Below are 15,673 nucleotides of genomic sequence, written 5' to 3'. Positions count from 1 at the left end.
TTGCTGGAACACCCGGCAAATACATGTAATTTTTATATATGTATTTTTTGTCGACCAAAGCAATCTGGGGTGGAATCTTAGCTAAGAGGCTTTTTTATCTTCAAGACTGTGCTAGCATGGCACTATCACTTTTCAGGACCAGAGTTAGGCTCTCAGCCATGCTCCACAGCAAGAGAGAGACTCTTGGGCCCTGCAGTCTCTTCTGTCCCAAAGAATTGTCCTGAAGCCAGACCTATTTTCTGTTCCCAGCTTTGCCTCTCTCTGTTACCTGATTATAGGCAAGTCACTCAAACCTTTTTGAAACCTTTCACACATTGTATATCCTGTCTGGTCTAGATCCACTACAGATTGCTAGGTCTACCAAACGCTACGTTGCAGACAGAAGCCAATATTTGTGTTTCTGTAATAAAAATTCTGGGAAAGAAGCTACTCTTCACCATGTGTTTGTGCAGTGCCTCACGCCAGGGAGCGCTGATCTATTACAGATAATAAAAAGACCTTGACTTACTTATCTTTCTATGAATTCTGGTTCAGAGGAAGATAAGATCATTCAACTGCAGAAACATTCACTGGCCTTTTTGTGCATATTTTCTATATTAATATCAAGCAGCATTTAATCTCTTAAAATTAAGTGGTACATGGTGTATGTGTTCAGTACTGCCAACACCATTTCTCAATAGATGTGCTGTGCATATTTGTTTTAAGCATCAGTATAAATATGATTTGATAATTTTGAGTTACTCAGGCTCTCTGAACAAATTTGTCTCAATTTAAATCTTTCATTTTTAATACATCAAAACCTAATTTTGTACTATGTTCTAATGAAGCCGTTTCAGTTTAAATTATAAGACTGAAATATTTCTGTTGCTGTTGCTGATAGAGGAGGCTACGATACTGCATAAATATTGAAGGATATAAGGCCCAATCCAAGCCAAAAGTGGAACATGTTTCAGACACTGAAGTGTGACAATTTAGGGTGGTGTAAGCCAGTAATGTCATGTTTGTTTGCAGTCAGAGTTTTTCTGGTTGAGAACTGGTTTGTATCTCTCACATGCAGAGGTACAGAAGCCTGTCTAGAGGCATCAGCAGCACTGTGCTGCTGCAGGTGTGGAGTTCTGCCTTTGCTGTCAGATCAGAACCTCTGCACAATCCTCTGTGTCCAAGGCCACGTTGGTTTCAGAGTCTCTGTGAGTCTCTACGCTCGAGTTGCAATAGGGAGAATACTGATGTTTCATTCTGCATTCAAGATTAGTTCTCATTATCTTCCCAAAAACTAGTTCTTGTGTATCAGGGCCATGGTGACCAGAAGCAGTCTGCACACTTGACCTACCTATAGAAAGGTCCTGATTAATCTTCTCCCAAGAAACTAATTATTTCTTAATATATGGTTCGATAAAGGTTGTTTAGAATAATGTTTTGAGCAGGTTGAAAATACTTGAGCTGAACCATAAATTTTTAAATACTGCTTTTCTTGACTTCAAGTTAAGTATTTGTTCAAATATTACTTTGTGCTATTACAAGCCCAAATTATAAGACATGTCAATCATAGTTTTCTATACTAACTTCTAAGAAATTAAGCAACTGAATGTATCTGCTTTTCATAAACATATTAAAAGCTGTATGTGCTTGTTCTGTGCAAAGAAAATCTGTTCAATCTATTTAGATAAATTTATCTGCAAATGTTCGTGCTTATGGCTAAAGGGCAAGAATGAACATTTCTTTAGGAGAAGGTAAACATGTTAAATAAATCACAGTTTTTGCTGAATGGTTCAAAATTTGGTTGTCTCTAGGAGTATCTATGCGTTAAAAAGATCCTTTTTTGTTTGTGATAGTGGATAAGGAGCACAAATGTGTTATTTCATCTTCCATTACTCACATCCTAAGTAGGACCTTCACATTTCTACCTCACAGGCTGGCTGAGATGTGATGATACATCTTTTAAGTATGTACCACTAGTCAGATACTAGATCTGATTCTTTTATTTCTTCCAGATGTTACTTGTAAATATATGTGGACTTTTCTAACTATTTTCTGCCATGCAAGGCAATTGATGTAGTTGGGTCTTGACACGTATTCTGTGTGAGCTTTTTAAAGAAGCAGTAAAATGAAAAAAAGTGAAAAACCCTGCTTACAACACAGTCAGTCAGTCTATCTCTCTGATAACCAAAAGAAAATAGATACTTGGTTCTTTCACAAAATATTTCTGTTCTGTGTAGGTCTGAAAAGACCTCCATATTCCATAAGGAGATGGAAAGGAAGATGTTTCCCAAAATGTGCAACTATCTCTGCAGAGGGAAGGGACATACGGTTCCACCTGTTCTGGCAAAACGTATGACTAAGTGTGACTGCAGTAGATGGGCAAAATGTGCTGCCCAGGGATCAACCAGAATTTTCAGTTCTCTTTGTCTGAGTCCTGGTAATCTCCAGGCCCTGACCCAAGTCCCAGTGGTGCCATGAAAGAACAGTTAGAAATCCTTCAGGCTACATCTGGCTAGGAGGAGGATTGTAGCCCTCCGGGTGATTAACTGAAGCTCTGGAACGTGAGATTTTCTTGTAATCTTTATCTTAATGTGTGCAACTGCAAGTGTCATGGGAAAGCTGAGGGCAGTCCTATTCTCAGTCCTGTTCTCCCCAAGGCCCTCAAAGGATGGTGACCGAGGCAGCTCATAGAGTTGCAGATCCCCTGGTTTCAGACATTTTCTGAGTACTAACTGCAGTCTGAATGGGAAACAAAGGATTGTCACTTGTTGAAAACAGCTGCTTCATAGGAGATCAGGTTTTAGACAGTTAGAAAGCAGAAGTCAGCCAAGACAGTGCTTTTTCCCTCTTTAAAGATGTGGCACTCAGACCTGGTTTTCTCACAGCATTTACTGTTTTCTGTTATATTTTTGGTAAGCTTCCATCCTTCCATGCATATTTAGTACAGTTATAGCTGCTTTTGGAGGCTGCCTGCTTTCAGGCAGCTAACCACAAACCTAGCTGGGAATAATGGCAACAGTTTCAACTCAAAGCAGGCTTTCCTCTGATTTCTGATTTTTCTTCTTCACCTCTGTTGAAACTGCTTGCAAGCTGCCCTCTTAACACGTGCTGCACTCTTGCAGGCCAATCTGCCCCTGCTGCAGCGGGAGCTGCTGCACTGTGCAAGGCTAGCCAAGCAGAACCCAGCCCAGTACCTCGCCCAGCACGAACAGCTGCTTCTGGATGCCAGCACCACCTCACCTGTTGACTCCTCAGAGCTGCTTCTCGATGTGAACGAAAACGGGAAGAGGCGAACTCCAGACAGGTGAGCAGCACTGTGCCTTTCCTGCCCTGCCCGGAGGGTCTGTGGGCCTGAGTGCTGAGCTCCTCCAGCACAGGGGCAGCGTGAGCGTGGGTGCTGGGGGGATACTCGGGTGGTGTTCCCTGGGAGGTGCTGGTCCTTCAGATCCAACCTGATCATGAATGCTTGCAGAGATGGTGCATCCACCACCTCTCTGGGAAACCAGTGTTTCACCACCTTCCATATTAAAAATTTCTTCCTAGTCTGAATCTACTCTCTTATTAGCTTCAAATCATTCCCTGTGCCCTTTCATAACAGGTCCTGCTTATGCATATCTGCATATACATACTTACATGTATATGTATAGAGAGAGCTATGTACACAGATATATTCCGGAGTATATATATATAATACATGCATACACTGATTCAGTCACCTCAGAACACACTGTGGTCATATCCACACAGAAGTAATGGTCAGCCAGTACTGTAGTACTTTGTGCACAGTATTTCTGTCATGACGTGCCAAGCAGCAGATCATGCCAGCTCCATATGCAAGTCCTTTGCCTCTGACGTTTTGTTGAACTCAACATTAAATGTGAGGAGAGTCGCTAGGCATTTATATTGGGAAGTACAAGGCAAACCCCAGAGCACACTCAGGGCTTTGACTCCTGTTGTGCCATATTTCCATATCTGTACATGGAATATGCATAAGGATATTTCTTTCAAAGAGGAGAAATGTTCACTGCAATCTGTTTTGTGGTTGAGCTGAGGAGAGTCCATGCAGAAATGGGACAAGCGAATGCATGTGTGTGAAGTACAGTGGCTTTAGGGGTATGGAACAGTTTTTATTTTTTGGAATAAAGATCTTTGTTTAGTGTTACAAGGAAATTACTGTTGTGGTTATTTACTTTTAACTGCCTTCCTATGCTAATGCTAGAAATTCAACTGGCATTACATTTTACCTTTGGGAAACTCAGGTATTGTATTTTTCATTGATTTGTTTGCCATAGGTTTTATAGTGTGGGAAACTTTTATTATGCTTTTCTGCCAAATACCACTGTATGCCTGAGGTATGCAAGTGTCCTAGTTATCTTTCAAATGAAAAAGATACTTTTCAAAGTCAAGAAGCCTCATAACTTTGTACAGGTGACGTTTTTGTGTTGGAAAAAGCTTGAATAACACAAAAATAAAGAGAAAACAAAGTCTGAAAGCTCATAGTAAAAATTTAGATTTTTCAAAGCCAGAAGTGAACAGTAAAATTTATAGTCACATCGCCATTAGATAGAAAAAGATGTGAAAGTATTTAAAATTAGTTTGCCTGAGATTGTGTTTCAGAAAAATCACTATGACCAGCAAGAAAATTAAGGTACAAGCAGAAAAGCTCTTTTTATATGTAGCTATCCTCTTTCCACCAGTTTTTTCAGACAACTAGACCAAACTGAGGAAGATATTGGGGTTAACACAAGCATGTTTCTGCACTTCAGAAAGATGACTAATTTTTGGACATTTTACTTGTATTTTCTTACTATGTGCAATGAAATAATTTTTCCAAAGCTGAAATTTAGCACCTTGGGGCAGTTCTGTATATTCTCAGTCTTTGCAGAGTAGTGTACCAAAACACCTGTTAAAAAGGCCTCTTAATGTCTTGTGAATAACTTCGATGTCAGCTGTACTCTGGTGTCAGTAGCAGACACCACATTTTTCCTGCAAGGAGATAGACACATATGAAATTATCTCATAAGCCAGTGAGGTATTTCTTGACAGAATACAGACAAGAAGAAGGATGTGCTTTCCTGACAGCCCTAACTCACTTTTTTTCCCCCCTGTTAGTAGAGAGGAGTATTACTCATACTTCCCATAAGGCCACAAAGGAAAAATGCAAAATAAAGTCTTTCCTTTGCTTTCCATCCTTAGCATTTGAAATAATGCTCCCTCTCTTTGAGAGCCAGTTTGACAGTGTTGAATTTGGTTATTTTGTAGTAAGTACTGTCTTACCTGTGTTATCTTCAGTCCTGCTTGTGAGGGAGAAGATGGGTGATACAGGTAGAGACTAGGACAAGAACTTTGTAATGGAAAAACCCTGTATTGGTTTTATAACAAAAAGGACATAAGATTAGTATATAAAGGGACCAGAGATCAGGAGAATATTGGATTTTAAAGTCAGCCTTCATCTTTTAGTTAAAACTGAGGCCCAGACCTAGAGAGATTTGGGTATAGTTTATGAATTTTCTTCTCAGCATTTCATTTTAGTTAAAATATGTAGGTGCTCTTAAAATTCCTGAGTCTCTGCTTGCAAAGTCAAGAGCCATTGGCTTCACAACTGAAGTCACTCTTAGGCTGTGAACAACTTGGGGAGTAATGCAGCTTTTGGGGTAAGGGGTAGACAGTTTAACTTCCATTGTTGTGGGTAAGAGCCAGTGTTTGAATTCCCAGGGTCCAGGGAGGGTGTAGCATGGGGTGTCCCATTGGCCTGCACACTCCAAGGTGCAGCAGCTTCTGTCAGTTGCAGCCTGAAATTCCGCTCCTTAGTTCTGGGGAAGTGGTATTTCAGAAAAGCCCATCCTTTTTTTTGACCCTGCAACTGTTTGTTGTAGTGAAAAAGGCTCACCTGAAAAGAGACTGCCCAGTGCGCTCATTGGAATGGTACCTTGAGCTTAAAAAATAAGTTGGTTTTGTTCAGTGTCAAGCAACCCTGTCACTGGTTAGTCACATCTACTTCTCCATTGCCTATGACTATAATAAAAGCTATACAGAAAAAAAAATGTGATAGTGTTGGCTGAACCAAGTTCAGTGGAGTTGTCTTGTGCACTCAAGAACATTTGTGCAACAGATTTAGTAAAAAGAACAAGATGCTTTTGGAAAGATCCTTAAATTTACTGAATTGGAGTCTGCATACCTTTTAATTTGGATAATGTAAGTAAATCAACCACAAAAAACTGTCCTCAGAGGCAGAACATGCCTAGACTGAGTGAGTATTGAAACCAAATACTTGTTTGTATTTGGTTTCAATACTGGCTTTATACTCATTACACTATTAATTATTTTAATTGTTTACAGAGGAGCATGAGGAAAAATCTGGAAATATATATATCTTTTGTTTAGAAATATAGGTAATTTTCAAATATACTAATACAAAGTCAGCAGAAGATAGGAGACGTACTTTCAGGGATGGGTTTACTGTGACTCCACGACTAGTAAATGAAAAAAAATTGCTCAAAGGCCACATCTTTCCAGGAGAACTAAGTGCAGCTGGAGTAATTTTGATTGAAGATGTGTGTCTTACTGAAGTAAACTGTGGTATCTTTTTGATTTCCCAAGGTATATGATATAGATGTACAGATATATAGTTATACACAAGCATGCATTGTATATAATGTGTGGGTAACTGCATACCATTAATTCCACTATAGGAAGAGTACAGTAGAGGATTAGGCAAAGAAGGTGGAACAAGTGTTACATGTAACCACAGCTGTCTCATGATTTTTTGTTGAAGAAAATCCACATACAGTATTGTTTTCTGCTTATAATTTCAGAACCTTTTTTGCATATCCATTTTCCAATTCTTGTTATTTATCTGCATATCTAAGTCTACTGTATGTGAGGTTTTATGGAGCAATCTGACAGCCGAGCTTTGTGTTTTACTGAATGTTTTCTTGGTGCATATGGTCTGACACGGATGAGCAGCCACGGTGAGATTTTGGAGTCTATTAAACTAGCTCATTAAAAAGATCAATCTGTTTCTGTAATAACACTGGGAACCATCAGTCACTGCAAGAGAGGAAAACTGACACCTGAGGAGACAACACATTTTGGTAATTTGTTCATGACATGTTATGAACAAAGTGTTGACTGTATTTTGTTTACAAGTTTTGGGGTTTATATTCTACTGTAGTAAAGCAAAGGAACTTGGACGGCAGTGAGTTTTTATTTTGGTGAATGAATTATAAATCACATGATTTTAAATACATTAACAAAAAAAAACTTTGTGCTAATTGCTCACCCTTTGAGCTTGCTGGAAGGGCTGATGGCACGTGAGCATGTCATATAGTGACTCTACATTTATAACAGTTCTCTACAAAGTGGATATAGGATAACAAAAAATTCTGTTAGAATAGCATTATTTTGAGTGAGAAGAAAACAGAAGTGGCCATGATTGTATTGTGACTTTAGAAAGTGCTGTTGTGGTTGCAGTGACTTGGAACCAATGACATGAAATACATGTCGAAGGTACTTGGGCACAGAGATAAACTTTGATAATACTGGTAGGTAAATCTTAGTTGAAGAGGCTCCACAGTATCTCAGTAAGGTGAAGGATGCTCACAGCTTTTGCATCTGTCCTCCTTGTATGCCATGTGTAATTATGAGGAATTTTAAAAGAATTTTTGTAATATGAACTGTTAGCAAGGCAGAAAAGTAATTTTTTTTTCTGTAACACAGTATTAAAAACAGCTACTTTATTCCAGCAAAGCATTATAATTTGTTTCATTCATCAAACCTTTATTCGTGGAAGTCAGTTTAAGTCAAAGCATCTTGCACAAATAGTATGATAGATGCTTACAATGCTCACAATAGATGAGAAGCTTTGTCTCCTTCTTGTAAGCTGACTTTAGTGTTCTTTGAAATTTGTGTAATACTCTTGATCAGGTGAAACCTAATTTTCTAGCCAAGGCTGTTTTGCATGGTCAGATTTTCTACCCAGGAAATTATCCATAAATTGCAATAATTTAAAACTGAAATCACAACCTACAAACAACATAAATTCTATTAAATGCCTACAGGCTAAAAAGTAGTGTCTATTCTGCTGTCTTTAATCTGAGTAAATAATGGCTTCAAGCAAAATGACCCCTTGTGTGTTTATAGCTGAAGGACTTCATTTTCCAAACAACAGTGTTGATTTATAGACACATCAAGAAAAATGTGACCAAGAGGAGTAAGGAAAAAAAAAAGTGTCAGTTATGTTTCCTACACATTCACTGTTATTTCCTCTCTACAGCTTCTGGTTACTTTGCAAAATCAGATGAAAGCAGATTAAAATTGTGATGGTATTATATTTGGAACTACTATTCACATGGGTGCGCCAGTTACTGGGAAACAGGAGTGCTTCCTCAGGCACCTGGGAAAATGCTGTTGCCCCAAGGGGGAGAGACCTAAAATAATGAGTAGGACTAAGATCAGAAGCAGACTAGTAGGTCAAATTCAGAGCATCTGAATTATGGCACTCTTCAGTACCTTATCTTTTTTCACTATATTCAGTGTATTTAGATATACATATACATATATATATATATATATAGTAAATTTGGCAGCAATTCCTGTTCTGATGAGGTTTTCTAAGTTGTTACCTTTTAATATATTTTTATGTGGTCAGAAACATAAAATGAGTTCATGTACAGTTTCGTTCTGGTATTCTGGTAAGCTGTTTATTTGGTCAGTGCAGAAAATATAACAACAAATTGTATAATTAAATTTTTACACTCAGAAAAGACATGGCAGCCATTACCCAGCATAATAGAAAAACATCATTTCAGTAAATATATTTTCAATAGTCATGTTAGTTTCTATGTTAGTCAGAGTTCAGTGAATATGCTGGTGTGTTTTCCAAGCTAAACCAGTGCATTCCAGTTAAGGTGATTAAGTACAAAGCATTCTTAAAAAACACAGAAATACCACAGAAATACATTAGGTGCAAATGTATACATTTGTTTGAAAGTATATGATTTTAACATCAAGCTGTAGTTCAGAAAAGGAAAACTGAATTCCCACTTGTCCCAGTTTTATCTCAGTGATCAAGTCAATGAATTATTTAATTGTTTGCTGTTTCTGACTTTTACCCATCTAAGTTAGAGAGCATTCTAACTGTAATACTAAAGGACTTAGGTGAATTATTAGTTTGCTTTTACAGACAGAAAAGTTAATTTCTTTTGCTTGCATAGTATTTTGACAACTGGAAGATTGGCACACTGCGTTTGAGTAAATATGTGCAAAGAAAACACACACCAGCCACTAAACACAAACTTGTCTTGAAGAGCTGTCAGAAACATCACCACCCATTGGGAGTTATTGCAAGCAGGTACATCATGCCAAAAGTAATAAAAAATATATGATGGACCTCAGGTTTTCTTGGTTAGGAGTTTTCACAGCCGTGCTGCATTTCTTTTGGAACAAGGTACGTGCTCCAGTTCAGCAAAGTATGCCTTTTATATCTGCCCAAAATAAGAATAGATGTCCTGCTGTGCTGGTGAAAGATTCTTCCCTTTTTGCCAAATTACAGTTTAGTAATATATATATATATATATATATACCTGCAGCTTCTCTGGCATTAGTAATTTTAGTGAGATCTCTGAGAAATTGCTTCACTCCTTCTGAAAAGAATGCAGCCCATCTTTTAATTTCCGATTGCTAGTTACAAGATCTTAGTTTGATTCTCTCTCTCAGAGGATATTGGCAATGATTTGGTTTCATCCTTCCTTTCATTTGCCTTAAATGGGAACCTGTTGAGGGGTGACAATTAATACACTGTTTCCCCACAGACATTCCCTTGAGGGTGGTTGATTGGTTTCTGGGGGAAGGTTTGTTGCAGAGCAGTTGGTTTTAACAATAGGCAAACAAGAAAATTTGCTCACATTTACCCTTCTGTCAGCATCAAAAAATTGTGTTATTACTAGGAATGATACATTATGCCATCCCTTTCTTCCAGAGGATAAAGTTCTTTTATAAAAAAGCTGGAGTATAAGAGCGGTTTAATAAAGGTTTTTGGAGGGAGGAATGAAAGGTCAGTTTGCAATATTTATATCTAAGAAACTTGCTGATCAAAACTAATGTTTTGTAGGTTTTCTTTATTCGTTATTATTAAAAGAACCCCAAATATTTCAGTGAAATGAAACTTCCCCAGAAGGGTTGTAAACCTGTTGAAGTAACTGTAGGGTGTATTTTTTGTTTGCTTGTTTGTTTTGTGGGGTTTTTTTGTTAGCTTTTCTTAATTTTTTTCTTATTTTCATTTTTTTTTTGTTTGCTTGTTTGTTTGTGGGTTTTTTTAATATCATTTTAATGGAGAATTAGTTCAGAGTGAGTTCAGGTTCTCAGGCAGAGGTGTCAAGTAGAGAGTTCTTTGGAAATAGCTGATTATGAATTTAATTGAAGAGTTACTGGAACATAAAAACACCCTGTCCTTCTCCTCAGTAGCTTTTCCAAGTTGCCTAAGCATAAAACCCCTGTCTAAGAGTAATGGAGTGGGAAATCCTGAACATTACTGAGGGCTTGAGTCTAACCACATCTTCCTGCAAATTAATGATAGTCACAGCACCTTTGCTCAGATGGTGCAAAAATTTCTGAAGGATGCATTTCTCACCATTTAGAGTCGATTCTTCCCCAAAGTCTCTGTGTGACACTGATCTTGATGGGAGCTCATGGTATGGTAAGCTTCAGCACACTGACATTCACTATGGCATCCTCTTAAAAAAAAAATCCATTTCTTGAATGGCAGATTTCTCCTAATGACTATAAGCTATAGCACTGCTGAAAACAAGAATTTCTGGGTCCCTAGTTTCATGTATCAGTTGATGGTTTCATCTCTGCAAATGTATGTGTACCTACCCCATCAGTCTGTGATCTCAGCAAAGACTGCTTGCTCTCCAGCCCCTTGTTAGGTGGCTCTGTCAGAAGGCTCACCCTGATAGTATTTCTCAAGTTGCAGGGATGGTTAAACAAGGTGAATGAGTCCTTTGTATGTTTTGAATCAGCAGTGTTATGAAATGTTCTGCAACACCACACATTTGGAGCAAAGTGAAGAACAATCTTTAGTTCCTGAAGCTGCATGTGTAGGTGGGGGTGCATGTTCCCAAGCTCTATTGACTAAGTGAATTAAAGTTCCTTTGCTTTGTTTTTCAGAACCAAAGAAAATGGCTTTGACAGAGAGCCTTTGCACTCAGAGCATCCAAGCAAGCGGCCCTGCACTATTAGCCCAGGCCAGCGGTACAGTCCAAATAATGGCATATCTTATCAGCCCAATGGTCTGCCTCATCCCACCCCACCTCCACCTCAGCATTATCGTTTGGATGATATGGCCATTGCCCACCACTACAGGGACTCATACAGACACCCCAATCACAGGGACCTCAGGGACAGAAACAGACCTATGGGTAAGGCACGTTGATTTTCTGCATTGTTTTTTTAAGTTTCTGTTTCCCTTGTAACTATTTTGTGAACAGGACTTTTTTATCTGCAGTTCAAATATAGCTTTTATGGCTGTTTGTCCATCCAGCTGCTTCTAATTGCCATATTCCAGATCTGTATTTGTAAAAGTGGATTGAATTTTGTCTCTAAGTAAGAGGGTCAGAAATGGCAGGAACCTGTGTTTTCAAAGCTGCATGGGTGACATGGACACTCAGGTATATGGCAGGCAAGGATAGGTAGAGCCTTTTATCTTTCTTCTAATGTCAAATTTGTGAGGATAGGATTTCAGCTTAGAGCAGAAGAAAGTTGTTAACTTTCAGAGAAGTGTTTTTTGTGTGACGTGTCCAGAGCGTGGAGGATGTGAACAGCAGAAGCACCAGCCACACCCCACTCAGCATGGTTTGGTTTAATGGGATGCTTGATGCTCTTGGATTTTGCTTCACATCTGCACTTATGGTTCTTCCTTGTTTTAAACAAATCTTCAGTAAAAGAGGAACACTTACAAATATTCAGCATCTGTATAGAGGAGGCTAAGCAAAGAACAAGTGCTGGTTCCCCTTGAGTGTTGATAATAAATACTGGCTTGGTTGTATCATGTTGTCAGCTGCTCTGATATATGTGCTACATTTTAACCACATGTTGTTTAAACATCTGTGGAGGGATGAACCCTTAATGATGCTCTGTTGACATGGCAGTAATTACTGTATTTAGTGAAATAACACTGAGTTTATACTAATATTTTTTCAGCTCGCTGATGTACAGCTAGTATTATATGCACTGAGTTACCAAATAATTGCCTTGATGACTTCAAGTGGTGCAAATGAAAAATTATCTATTGTATTATGTTATATTTATGTATATAATAATTATATATAGTCAGAGAGAGCTATGCCCATTTTTCAAAGGTCATCTTGCAACATACAGAATGTACAGAATTGAAGACATTAAAATAGACAAAACAGTAGCATCCTGTGTGAGGAAAAGTACTAAAGGGAACTTAGAGCAAAGGGTTTTGGTTTTTTTTTTTTTGTTTTTTTTTTTTTTAGTGGTGGCATTCCTCATGCTAGAACAGGTAATATATGATGTTTTTGTCTATAGGCTCTTTTTTTCTGCCTTTTTTTTCCCGTAGAGGACTTCCAATGTTGTAAACATAATTTGCTCCTCTTTGGCAGGGTTGCATGGCACGCGTCAAGAAGAAATGATTGATCACAGGCTAACAGACAGAGAATGGGCAGAAGAGTGGAAACATCTTGACCACGTAAGGGCTAAATATCCACTTATGTATAATTGTCTGAACAGAGGCCTTCTAAGATAGAAATTTAAAATTTTTATTTTAAAACCTATCTGAATTCCAGGACAGGTTTTGAAAGCTTTGCTTATTAAATCAGAGGGCTTGATGCTCCCCATTAGATAGTTCATGCCAGGCCTTGCTGATAAGTGTCTCCTGCATTATCCTAATTATTACAGTCTGCCAAAAGAGGAATGGACTTTCTCTAGAAACACTGGATCTGGGGCTTGGATTTGTTCCTGAATTTATTAGCTCTTGTAAAATTTGTCGGTATCAGTTCTGGACTACATCTTGTGTCCTCTGTGGTGCCGTGTAATACTAGAGGCAGGGCTACAGCCTGATCAGTTGTTTTCTCCTTGTCTTCGCTCTTTTTCCTGTAAGTCCCTATCTGTATAGTTTAGGATCACCAGTTAAAAAGGAAGGGATTGTCATTCTTTAAAACAAGTCTAGAATTTTTCAGCTGTAGTTGAGGTTAACAGAGAGAGACTCCTTCATTATTGAAACCCATGCACTCAGTACATTGGCATTTTCTTTATTATTATGTCATTCTGTGAATAAAAAGTTCCTCTTGTTTCTGTGCTCCATCCACTGGTGTGAACAGTTGTTGAACTGTATAATGGACATGGTGGAAAAAACCAGACGATCTCTCACTGTCCTACGGCGATGTCAGGAAGCAGACCGCGAGGAGCTGAATTACTGGATACGGCGGTACAGTGATGCGGAGGATTTAAAAAAAGGCGGAAACAGCAGCAGTAGTCATTCCAGACAGCAGAGTCCAGTGAATCCAGATCCAGTTTCGTTAGGTACAGTATCCTCGTTGAAAATCGTGTGCTGATTCTCTAAGCTCAGTTAAGTGATAGATGGCGTTGGCATTTGTTCTGATTCTTCTGTTATAGTGATGATTCCTCTCTGCTGACTACTGAATTCATTATAACTCTTATGCCCTAATAGTGGTGTTTCTGGGTGGAATGGCTTGAGGTTTTTTGGGTGATGCTTGGTAATTTTCTTTTCATTCAGCAAAGTCTGAGAGGACGGGGTGAGAGAACAGAGTGTGTAGGGGTGGCAGAGCAGTGAGATGTGCACTGACTCTCTGTCCCTTCTGACTCCTTCTCTTTCCCGATTGTTTAAAAAAATCTGTATGTGCTCCTGGATTGTTTGCAATTTGAAACAGAGGGCTTTCATCTTCTTAAATCAAATTACTTAACTTGCAAGTTGTCTTTCTAAGGAAATGGAGTTGTAAAGATATAGGCACTTCTTAGGTGTACTTGGCTTCTGTTTAAAAAAGGAACAAGATCTGGAATGCTCACAGTCATGCACGTATGATCCTCCTAGATCTGTGTCTGTCACTGCAGCTTCTGCAGGTCTGTCTGAGGACTGTTTGTTGTGTAGTTCCATGGAGCTGTGCAGGCCTTGGCTCAGGCAGCAGAGCTTGAGCTGGGTGGGCTGCAGTCGCCTTAAAGGAGCAGACCAAACAGCTGGGGTCTCCCTCCTGCAGACCTTCACAGTCACTCTCACACAGTACATCACACAACTACTCTAAGAGGACTCTGCTCTATAAAAACAAGTTTTTAATTTGGGGACTTTCTGTGAGTTACTAGTATTTTGGCCTTTTTCTACCCCATCTCCTCGCTTTCATGGCAGATCTGGTACATAAACATCTCAGTGATACCTTTTTATTGTTCTTGATCTTTTGAAGACATCAGGAGTCTATGCTTGCTTGTGTGATATTGTCTTATAAAAAAATTAATTGTCTGTATCCAATGCCATCTACTCAAAATCATAATAAACTGTGTTCATTAGTAGACTTACAGAATAGAATTAGTAGAATGTGTGTTATTTTGCAACCATATTTTAACTGTTTTCCTTTTGCCTATTCTTAAATAACAGTATTACTAAGTCAAAAATTTATTTAGTTGAAAATAGGAAAACAGAAAACATCTAAAAATCTAATCCCATCTCCATCATTCTCTTAGTAAATTACTGCTGATATAGTGATAGTAATATTTAGTGCCTCTTGATAACAAACAAATCTTTTTTTTTGTGTGCGTGTGTGAAATTACCTGAGTCAATAGCTCTATAAATGTGCTCCAATCACTGGAAGGAAGGGTTATGGAAATGCTTCTATAGTTCACTAATAAGTCTAGTCCCTAGAGGAGCCCTTCTCAGAAAGTATTCAGGTAATGGCTTGTATGAACAGTGCTAAATGTAATGTAAAGAAAGACTCATAAATACGGCATCTGAAGCGTCAATCACATCTGCAACTTCAGGAAGAACACTTGCAAATAGATCTAAAGCAGTGGCTTGCTTCTCTAGTGATGCTGTGATGCAAAAAGAAACAGGCCATGGTGCCTGTGTACTTAGTAGGTAGAAAAAATGAGAGGCAACTTGAGTATTTATACTTCTCCAAGGAAACTGGAACTCATTGCATTCATCAAAACTTTATAGATAATATTACAATCCAAGAAAAATAGTCATCACCACAACATTAGGTACATAAGATGAAATGAAGATCAAGCATACAGTTAGATCCCTATATTAGCATTTGTTTGTGTATATGTCAAGATGAATTCTTGAAAACAGCAAAGTCTTCTGGCTAAAAAAATAGTTATACAGCATGGTCTTTGGCATTGGACACATCAGTCAGCTCTGCAGTACTGTGGATACAAATGAACTGGTTGGAATCCATTCAATTTTAACATGTCCAGTTTGGGTATTTGGTTGAAAAAATACTTCTGAGACTCACAAACATGAAACTTGGATTGCATCAGTGATGTAGCATCCATGTCAGTTGTAAATATTGGTAAGAAGTGCTTTTATGTCTGACATGACAGGGAGAATACCTACTTTGGAGTCTTTGGAAAGCTGATCCTTATATTTCCTCAAATCTAGTTAACAAAATGAAAACTCCTAACATTCAGTGGTATAACGAAACTAAAGCAGTGTCTGTGAGCC

At 38.4% G+C, this 15,673-nt stretch overlaps 1 protein-coding gene across 5 annotated transcripts in view; it reads left to right on the top strand.

The window, feature by feature from the left end:
* RUNX1T1 (RUNX1 partner transcriptional co-repressor 1) overlaps positions 1-15,673 on the top strand; it is a 114,094-nt gene that overhangs the window by 73,301 nt on the left and 25,120 nt on the right. For all 5 annotated transcript variants that reach the window (XM_041412573.1, XM_041412575.1, XM_041412571.1 and 2 more), the window contains 4 exons: positions 3,102-3,283; positions 11,149-11,399; positions 12,606-12,691; positions 13,323-13,524. In XM_041412573.1, coding sequence (XP_041268507.1) covers positions 3,102-3,283; positions 11,149-11,399; positions 12,606-12,691; positions 13,323-13,524 — 721 coding nt within the window. The remainder of the gene's footprint in view (positions 1-3,101; positions 3,284-11,148; positions 11,400-12,605; positions 12,692-13,322; positions 13,525-15,673) is intronic.

Source organism: Onychostruthus taczanowskii, unplaced genomic scaffold (genome assembly GCF_017590055.1).
Source record: "Onychostruthus taczanowskii isolate IOZ18803 unplaced genomic scaffold, ASM1759005v1 scaffold4, whole genome shotgun sequence".
NCBI classification, from domain to species: Eukaryota; Metazoa; Chordata; class Aves; order Passeriformes; family Passeridae; genus Onychostruthus; species Onychostruthus taczanowskii.
Note: the sequence above shows the minus strand (reverse complement) of the source record. Positions and strands in the feature narration are given on the sequence as shown.